The sequence below is a fragment of the Xenopus laevis genome, chromosome 3L (assembly GCF_017654675.1).
Source record: "Xenopus laevis strain J_2021 chromosome 3L, Xenopus_laevis_v10.1, whole genome shotgun sequence".
NCBI lineage: Eukaryota > Metazoa > Chordata > Amphibia > Anura > Pipidae > Xenopus > Xenopus laevis.
The window spans coordinates 89599516-89610061 of record NC_054375.1 but is presented as its reverse complement, the minus strand read 5'-3'; the positions used below and the strand labels follow the sequence as shown (position 1 = coordinate 89610061).

General features: G+C 38.2%; 1 protein-coding gene across 1 annotated transcript in view; it reads left to right on the top strand.

The window, feature by feature from the left end:
* Positions 1-232: 232 nt before the first annotated feature.
* Positions 233-10546, top strand: part of taf3.L (TATA-box binding protein associated factor 3 L homeolog) — a gene marked incomplete at its 5' end in the record, with an annotated part of 52441 nt that continues 42127 nt past the window's right edge. Inside the window, 2 exon segments of the mRNA NM_001095811.1 lie at positions 233-271; positions 8817-9059. Coding sequence (NP_001089280.1) covers positions 8867-9059 — 193 coding nt within the window.

The following is a 10546-nucleotide window of genomic DNA, read 5'->3' as shown; positions in this document are numbered from 1 at the left end:
ATAACATTTGTATATCAAATCCACACACCTACAAAACATTTAATTGTTTTAATATCGCCCGTTTACCTTAACTCACTAATAATAACGTATTTGCTATTTTCTCCCAATACATTTCTACTGCAGTTTCCAAAAGCGAAATCTGGTGGCATTAGTACCCAATCAAAGATGGACGCCCTCGTCTTATAACGCCACCTTGTAGTTTCGAAGGCTGAACTCCGAATTACAGATCACAACCGGAAGTAGTGAGCTCGATACTCTCCGCAATGGATTGGTGAGTCCTGAAACTTCTGGTCCAGAGCGTCGAGGGGAGGGAAAGCAAAGATGGCGGCTGCGATGAAAGCGCGGAAATGGCCGAGCGGTTAAACAAGGGAAAAACGGAGATCTTGGGGCTGCCTGACCGTGTAATGGGAGCGGGATAAGGCGGGATGTGCGAGAGCTATTCACGCTCGCTGTTGCGGGTGTCGGTGGCACAAATCTGCCAAGCTCTGGGATGGGATTCTGTACAGGTTACCGCCTGCGACCTGCTCACCGATGTACTGCAAAGATATCTGCAGCAACTGTGCCGTGGAGCTCACCGCTATTCCGAACTATGTGAGTCACTCAAGCAGTAAGAAATGTCACTATTTGGGGGTGTAGAGAGCCCAAGGGACGGCGTTTTTGTTGGTGCTTGTTCACTTCATTAGCTGGGGCTATATAGCTACTAATTCTTAGGTTTAACAGTGAGCACTAATATGCTATATAATATACTGATTAACACACAACCAGTGCACAGGGAAAATGTCACTGAGATGCACTAACATGGAAACAGTGTGGGGTGGTGGGATTTCATGGCAAAAGTCCTCTAGGTTGTGTTTGTGTATTTAAACTCTTTGGGTCAGTGTCAAGTGTAGGGGTCATTAGACTGCACTAATGCCACATAGTGTCCTGATCTTTATTTCTGTGCTAAGTTGAATATGGTGCATTTATTTGTAGCTGCACTGGATCTGATGTGCTGTCACTGTGCTAAATATGATACTGGTTGGACACACCAGGAATGGACAACTCCTGGCTTTCTTCTTGTATTACTACAATGGTTGTTGACAGACAATACAGTATTCTTGATAAATTGTTTTGCTGCTTGTTGCATTCAATAAGATAATTTGTCTGTCCGTGATATCTTCGGGTCTCCTACTTGGCCAGCTGTTTTCATTCGTAGTTATATAGTAGTTGGGATTAAGAATGTTACATTCCCATCAAGTTCTGACACTTCAATCTTGCCAAAGGGGCATTTGTGTGAGTCCATGAATCAACATTGTACCAACATGTATGTGTTTTTTCTCTCTTGCTAAAAATCCATCCAACCCTTTCTTGAAACTACTTGTATCTGCTGGTACACCTGCCTCAGAGACAGGCTGTCCAGCTGCGCCACTCGCTGTAAGATAATGTTATCATAGCATAAAAATGAAGAATACAAGGGATAAACTCATCCTCTAGAAAGCTCCCATGGTAAATAAGGCATTAAAATGTTTGGTCCCATTAAAGACTAGGGAGTGCCATCTGTTGGTCCCTGCTTCTCTATAGAAAAAATAATGCACTGTGCCAATTGCCATGCTGCCATTTTCACTCTTTCCATATTGCACATGTGCAAATCTAGTGTTCTAAAAAGCAGCATTCGCCAGAGAAGAAATTTTAGGCATTCAAATGACAGGGGATTTGCTTAACAAATTGGTGCCCTTCTAGTCCTTTAAGTGCCAAGAGTACACACAATATAGAAGTGCTGTGTATATATAGTGAATAAAGTACCCCCTCTTGTAAAATATAAGGATATTATAAGTTACAGAGGAGTTTCATGACCATATAAAAACACGAGGCCGTTGGAACTCAGTGGTAACTTCTAATATCCTCATATTTTGCAACTGGTGGTACTGTCATGTGACAGAAATGACATCAGATCTCACCGTTTATAAGGATATAATTTACAAGATATTCATGGCTTTTGTGTATTATACTCCCATAATCAACAGGTGTTGCAGAGCTGAAAATTATTGTAAAATTTAATAATATATACCCATTCTGAGTCTGGCTCATCTCTGTATTTAATCTATTTCTAAATTATCTATTTTGCATTTGGATTACCTTACCCTCCTGTGAATCCATGACCCATTTAAGAACAAAATCTTACTGGTTCTTGCTGCTGGCTGGCATTGCTTGCTACAGCTAAATGTATTATCTGTAATAGGTTTCCTTAAAAAGTGCATAACTTTACATTTATTAACACTGATTAACTAGTTTTGAATGTCATGTCATCCCCAAACACACACATATTGTATTCAATACACTACTTCAAGCTAGTAATTAATAGAAAGATAACAGTTCTCAATACAGAACTTACTCCAATTACAGAAGATATTCTGATAACCACTATATGATGCTTCAGTCAAAATCCTTGAAAAATCAGCAAGACAATGCATCCATCCTTAGTTTAGAAACCAAAGTGGCACTGTCTCAAATGTCTTGTGCTGTATTAACTTCAGGAGCAATTATGACTGAGGGTAAAAGTGTCGGGCATGAAAATTTGGTTGCAAAAGTAACTTTTGGGTTTTTTTGAAACCACATTTTTTTATATCCCATTAAAATCTGACGCCAGTTTACGCAGAAGTTTCCTAAATTGCTAAAATAAAATTGAAAGGAGTTAGTTTGTGCTGTTCTGAACGCAGCACTGTATACTTTTGCATATGACTTTACATTTAAGCCTTCTACAATTCATATTCCTGTTGGCTTCTTTTTTAGGCTAATGGCACACTGGCCTGCGGATCTGGTTTTCTTCCCCTGCGTTTTGTACGAGGGGGGAGAAACACCACTGGACTCAAATGTGTATTTGCACTGACTGGCATTGTATTGACCTGTATGCAGACTCATTAAAAAAATTTCAGGGCACAAGCTCTGTATGCAAGTATGCATTTTCATGCAGAAATCCACCCGTGTGTACACACAGGCCCACATGACTTGTAGAAAACTTATGCGGAGGATTCCCTTATTTTTTTGAGTTGCTTACAATTTTCTGTTTACTGTATTTCTAAAATGTAAGTTTTTAAAAAATAAATGTTTTGATATCCCCTTCTCCTGTTTCCCAGTACACCACATTGTTGACATTTAAAACTGTTATAATTTGATTATTTATACAATGTTGCATCAGCCTCAACCGCATGCTTTTCAACTGATACAATTTGATATATGAGTTGCTGCCATATCTGTGATGTTTCCAAGAAATGTATCAAAGAACATTTGATAGTTTATAAAGTCTGTGACCTGGTTTACAGGGTTTAAGTGGGAGGAAAATTAAAAACACCTTCATTATAGAAAAATTGTAAATGCAATGCAACTTCAATTGTAGTATAGTATGTTCAAAAGATAATTGTCAAAAGCTGACCATAGTCAGGCAGTCATTGGCTACCATTACTGCCTTTCCAGACCTTGTTTCCTGCTTATTGGCTTGAAAAAATAAATTGCATAAATAGCATTCAAAATCCACTTATTTTAGGTGGAGGTAGATGCTTGGTGCTTCCTATTGATGTTAATAGGAGGGTACCTGCTCTTAGTGATGGTCTAAGAATGTGATAAGGTAGATTTTGGAGGAGCTACATTTTTTTCCTAATCTCAATCATTGGCAAGATATGTCACTGGTGGCCTCCAGTGTGGTTCCACAGGATCCATAGCTTGTTTCATCTAAATCTGTAGCTGACAAAGTAGTTCCTATAGGAACAATATTCAGCCATGAATGAGACAACCATGGAGTAAACTGTGGAACAGTGATCCGTGCAGGTGCACTGCTCCCTTATGGATTTCTAACAAAAGGCCTGTTTGGTGGGTGGAGGTAGTGTTGTTGCAGTCTTCTGACTTATTGTCATAATGAACATTTCGGACTTGATTTAAGGAGTTCAGCAAAGTGGCCTTTCTTAGCTGTAGTTTACAATAGTTTACATACAGTTAAATGCACACATTTTGGTACTCCTGACCAAACTACATATTTAGTTAATTGTGTACATGTACATTAAAATACTTTAGGGATGTGTGAAAATACACATTTGGAGATATTAAATCAGTTACATTTAAAAATCGTAAACTTTTAAACAAAGGTATGAAGAAATAATTGTAACAAAAACAGCAAAAATTGGTGGTTAAGTGTTTAAGGTAGGGGTGCCCAAAAGGTAGATTGGGATCTACCAGTAGACCTTTAGCTTGTGATCACAAGACATTGTCAACAAACAGCTTGTCTAAATCACCCTCCTATTTTATGCTTTTCATTCCGCTACACTATTTTTCAGGATTCCTGACCCTAGTTACCTCATTTGGCCTAAATAGCCTTTATGAGTTGTCACCTGTTGACAATTGCAGGTATTAATAAAATTTCTGACGCTTCAAATTCAGCTCCACAACTATGGGCTCCTCTAAGCAACCATGTGAGTATCTGAAAATGAAGCTAATTGATGTCTACAAAGCAGATGAAGGCTACAAAAAGATTACAAGACTCTTCCAATTATTTCCAATGTTCATAATGTCAAAGAAATGGCATTTAAGGGGAAGTCAAGATTTGTAAGGCCAAGAAAACTGAGAACTGCTTTATGCTGGCCAGGGGAAGACGTCATATGACTGCATAGGATCTGTAGAAAGATTGGCTGATGCAGGAGTTGTGTTTCACTATTCCACAGTGTAGTTTTGCTGGCATAGATATGATCTTCATGTTTAATTCGCCTAAATGCATTGAAGTCTGTGGGTGTCTTTTTTTGACCCTTTATGGTCTATGGGGCGTCATTTTATTATTAGGGGTTTATGTGTTATGTGGGTCTCTTTATCAAATTTTTGGAAGCTGGAGTTCCCCTTTAAAGGCAGTTGTTAGACTTGATACAATAGTTGTGAATACTTCAGATATCCTGCTGAGAAATGTATGAACTAAATGTTTCAAAATTGTGACATTTTAGAGTCTGCGCTTGAATTAATGAGCTGACAGACAAACACCAGAGACAGGGAAATTAAACTTAGATTTTGGAAAAATGATAAACAATGGAAAGCAACCGAAAAAAGTCTATCCATTTCTGGAGAACAATCTGGAAACAACTCGGCTGAAAAAGTGTTTGAAAGGTGAACAATTTTTTTTTTTTTTAGTATTTAATTTGCCTTTCTTTTGACTCCAGCTTTCAAACGAGGGTCACTGACCCCATCTAAAAACAAATGCTCTGTAAGGCTACAAATGTATTATTGCTACATTGTATTACTCCTCTTTCTAATGGGCCCCTCTCCTATTCATATTCCAGTCTCTTATTCAAATCAGTTCATGGTTGCTAGTCTAGTTTGGACTAGGGTTGCCACCTTATGTCATGTGGAACACCTGGCGGGGGGCGGAGCTGCAATGTAATGGTGGGTCAGTGATGTCAGGAGTGGGGCTATGACATCACGTCAATCATAGGAAATCCTGCCTGGTATCCTTATTTGGAAAACTGGGCAGGCCGTTTTGACCCTGGCAGCTCTTCAGAAAACTTGGCTGTCCGGGTCAAAACCAGACAGATGGCAACCCTATTCCAAGATCACATTGTACAACTGTGACAAAAAGTTGTGGCATACTGTCAAACCTTTGTGCTTTCACTGAATTTTCTACCCTCCAATATAGGTTAGATATTGCCCAGAATTACTAACTCCTATGACTGTGTGAAGCATTTTCTACTTGTATTCTTCACACTTAAAGGGGCAGATTAAAGCATACACCAATAATAATTTCCTTGGAAAACTTAAATCTATCTGAGCTGTATATATGTATTTTTACAGTTCCTTTATATGATTGCTTGTCTCTGGGAAAAGTGTGTTTGCTTCCAGAAATGCAGCAACATGTGTAGAATTGCCAGAGAATGCTACACCTGCACAGTAGATATGCCAACAGAAGGCACATGTTTATGACATTAACCATAACTAAAGCTGGCAGATTTTATATAAAACTTGTAAATTTACAGAGGACTGATTTGGGGACCTTAACTCTGAGTTGTTTACACTCCCATTTGACTCTGTAGCATCAGTTAGTGGGGGGTTGGTGATATACTGATATATGGGTACTGATATATAGGTGAAGCAGGTATCATTTGAGGTAAGGTTAAATGAGTTTGTAAATGAGACCCTGTCAATAATGGCAGAATCTATGAATGGCCACCAGCAGTTTGAACAATCAATAAAAAAAAAAACATGTGTAAATAAAGAAAGTCATGCAGATGGCAGCTGTTGCACTTATTGGTGCTTCTTGCTGCTATATGCCATAAACTGTGGAGGTTTTATGTTTTAAATTTTGCTATAATAAAGAATTTTTTTTATTTTTTTTGGAGTGAAGAATTAATCCTTACATTTTTCTTTCTTGCTGTGTTGCCTGTAATATCTAAGCATTGTAATGAAATGGTGTAATTGAAAAGACAATACTTTTGAATTTGCCGCACACCACTTACTTCATGTTACTGGGTGCATCCATATCCCAGGCCGCTTCCAAGCCCAACACTGCAACAGTCCAAAGTAGGGAAGAAGCACACCAATTCAGCTAGGCAATGCCTTTAACACATTTATTTGCAGAAGTATTAACACACAAGCTTTCGGGGTCCAACCCCTTCCTCAGGTGCACCTGAGGAAGGAGTTGGACCCCGAAAGCTTGTGTGTTAATACTTCTGCAAATAAATGTGCTAAAGGCATTGCCTAGCTGAATTGGTGTGCTTCTTCCCTACTTTGGACTGTAAGTGAAAAGACAGCATAAGGTTATGGTTGGACAAACAGTAGTCAATGTAATATTTATCTCTGAGCAAGCATTTTTCTCTAACTTGGTTTGCAAGATGGTTGTCTTTTATATCGGTTAGATCAGGGCTGTACAACTGACGGCCCATGACCCCCCCCCCTTTGTGTGGCCCCCACATTAAAGTCTGTCTGCTGTGCCTGCTTGCCATGTGTAAGATTTGAAAGGTATCACTACAAAGATTAACTGGCCCCTGCATAGTTTAAACGTCAAATTCAGACTGTAATCCCCTGTATTGCATGTGATCCCCCTGCATTGTTCACACTTGTAACACCTCTATTATTCACACCCCTAAAGCCCTGTACTTTGTACACCTGAGACCCAGACTAAAACTGCCCACATTGTTCACCTGTTCACACGTTATACAAACTGCTGGAGGGGAACCAGCACTGTGTCATTAAATATAGTACATCTTAGTGGTCCTGATTGGTTTCCCTGTCTCCGGCTCTGTTCTGCCTTCACTATGCTCCCTGTGTGTGCCATACTCTGCCTGCCCTATGTTCCCTGTGTGTAACATACTGTGTGTGTGTGTTTGCCTGCTGTATGCTCCCTTTGTGTGCCATACCCTGCCTGTCCTGTGCACCCTGTCAGTGCCATACTCTGCCTTCCATATGCTCCCTGTGTGTGCCCTGCTCTGCCTGTGGAACATAAGTCTTGTAGGGGTTTGTTCTGGGGATTTGTTAGCATTTGAAAATTATTTTTAGGGACCCCCTAAGGAGTTTAATAATGTGTTGGGTGCTGTGTTATTCACAGGGGAGGAGGAGGCATGTGGATTTAAGGGTACTGTCTTCATATGACAACTTTTTTCACAAATAAGTGATGAGTGATATCCCTGCAGTGAGAACCAACTATTTATTTTGTTTTTTGGTGTGTTACCAATATTAATGTGGACATGGTCTTGTGGTAACATCGGTGTGGTTTAAGGTGGCCCTCTGTACCACAGAAGTTGAACAGCACTGTGTTAGATGCTACTTTGATAAAATAGCATTCTTTCTCTGAGTAATGTTTTCCTGTAGTGACATCTTGTGGATACTCTAAGTTCTGGGAGCCAAATATTTCTAAAGGACGGAGTACCAGATACGTCACAATTATCTTAATTTAGAAAAAAAATAGTGTTTTTGGGTGTAAAACCTGCAGGCATGCACAATTAGTTACTGTATTGACTTGCTAAGGTAAAGGGTTGCTGGCATCACATCATTACTTCATCTAATTAAAATACCTTTTAATTACTTTTCTAAGCTTTAATAGTATTCTGCTGGTTGTTTTTCATTTTTATGTAATAATTGCATTCTGTGTATCCATTTATTTTCAATTGACCAAACGTATCCCTCATTATGTATAAAACCGTTGAACGCTGATGGCATGCATAATGCATACTTAGGCCTGTTTCTTTTTTCTGATACTTTTTAGGAGTTCTCCCTTCAAGTGGAGCATGTGGTACGTTTCATATATGCAAAATTAAAAAAATTCGCCAAACACACTGTTATTGACATGAAGGTAGTTGTACCTATGCTGTACAATTTATTGTTGTCGATTAATTGGGGTATAATTGACTATATTTTGTATTTCTAGAATGTAAATGTCACAGTATAAGCCTCATTAGTAATTCAGATTCTCATTACATGTCGGCTCTGAAACTAGTGCAATTAGCATCAGAATTTCATAATCAGCTCTGTAGCATCAGCATATATGACATGTGAACCTAATTTACTGCTTGATGATTTGCAATGACCCCCTAAGCTTATCTTTTCAACAGCTGCTGAGAGCACACTAAGCATGTGCGTGTCACTGACACTCATAACAAAATCCAAGATGGGAGCTCCTTTTCACAACTCTGAAAGCCTGAATCATCAGTGTTGTGATCTGCTGAATCTTTAGGCAGGTGCATATAAAATATGGCATGTCTAGCCATATTTGTTCTTAGAGTTCTCCTTTAAAGACTAAAACATCATTTTAGGCTCCTTACAGATAAAGATGTATTGTCACACACCCCTTTTACTGATCCTTTCATATGTTTTAGATGGACGCACAGATCCAGTTTTGGACGACGTTGGTCAAGCCTTCAAGCTAATGGGAGTAAATATTCATGAACTAGAAGACTATATACACAATATAGAACCTGTGACTTTCCCTCATCAGATCCCTTCCTTCCCAGTCAGTAAGAATAATGCCCTTCAGTTCCCTCCTCCTGGAAGCAAGGATGCAGAGGACAGAAAAGAATATATCCCTGATTACTTGCCGCTTATCATCTCTTCACAAGAAGGTACTACTGTGATTAAAATGATTTTGAATTAAAAAATGTGCTTTGTCTTTGTTACTGTATGGTTAATGACAGAGGCCCCTGGTCCTAGAGCTTTTTGATATAGCTTACTCTGTAGAGAAGGCTGCACAGGACAGTGATATTATTTAGATAGCTCAGATGGGACAGTTGTGTGATTGGAGTTGAGCCATAAGAATGTCACAGCTGCTCAGAATAAGTATTTACTGCTGGCTGGCCTGTAGGTGGCAGTGGAGATTGACGTTTCAGTGATTCATTAGAAAGGTGTCCCATGTGGTTTCAGCCTAAAGGTGACTCGGGTCATTGTTGCCCAAAACACTTGCATTTTCAAGCAACAATTAAATTACCAGCAAGTACACCCGCATGCTAATCCGGTTCAGTGTGTTTTAAAAGTCCAAAAGAACCTAATTTATTTTTTCAAGGTCCTAATGAGGACAGAATCGTTGGACTTTGATATGAATTAAGAGGTGAAGTTTTTTTTATATGGGTGTGCCAGTTTTCTATGCAAATATATATACATTTTAACCGCGCACTCCAACAAGATATGGCAAAAAAAAAAAAAATATATATATATATATATATATATATATATATATATATATATATATATATATATATATATATCTATATATATCTATATATATATATATCTATATATATATATAATATCTATATATATATCTATATATATATATATATCTATATCTATAACCAGAAGGAGGCTCGCACTCACAGGTCTTACAAAGAAATAACCGTGTTTATTAGTCAAAAATAAGAACTAACATTTCGGCTAGCACTCTTGCCTAGTAGTCGGTGACAGATGACCGGTATGGTTAGTTCTTTGTAACTATGAGCATGGAGAATTGAAGGCAGTGTATATAATTGACTTTCAAACAATATAGGACAATTTTATAATGTTGATTTAATTCAGAATATAAGTGACTTTCAAACAATATAGGACAATTTTATAATGTTGATGTAATTCTGCCCTTGTGTGCCACATGCTACAAATGTCCAAATGATTTGTTTGCTTTTTCATTATTTGTAATTAGACTTTTTAACTATCCGTTTGCAGGAAAAAACGGTACAAGTTATTTTGCTCCAGCAGTATTGATCTCATAACTCTTGAAATCCATTGCAGGTGTAGGTACTGTTGTAGACCCACACAGATGCAACGTTTGCATTGTCTGCACACTCCAGGTGCTAGGCAACTTTTTATCTGTAGGCGGCAGTGTTGTTACATAGACAAAACCTACTTTGTTTTTTTTTTCTTCTTCTCCATAATACACATCATTTGATTCCATATTTATTAGAGGTATATTAAGGAATAATAACTGCATGTTAATCATTGATAGATTAATTTGAAGAGTCAGTGTTCACCTTCCAAACACTTTTTTTCAGTTCAGTTGTTTTCAGATTGTTTCCCAGAAATAAAGACTTTTTTCATAATTTCTTTTTTACTGTTTTCCCAA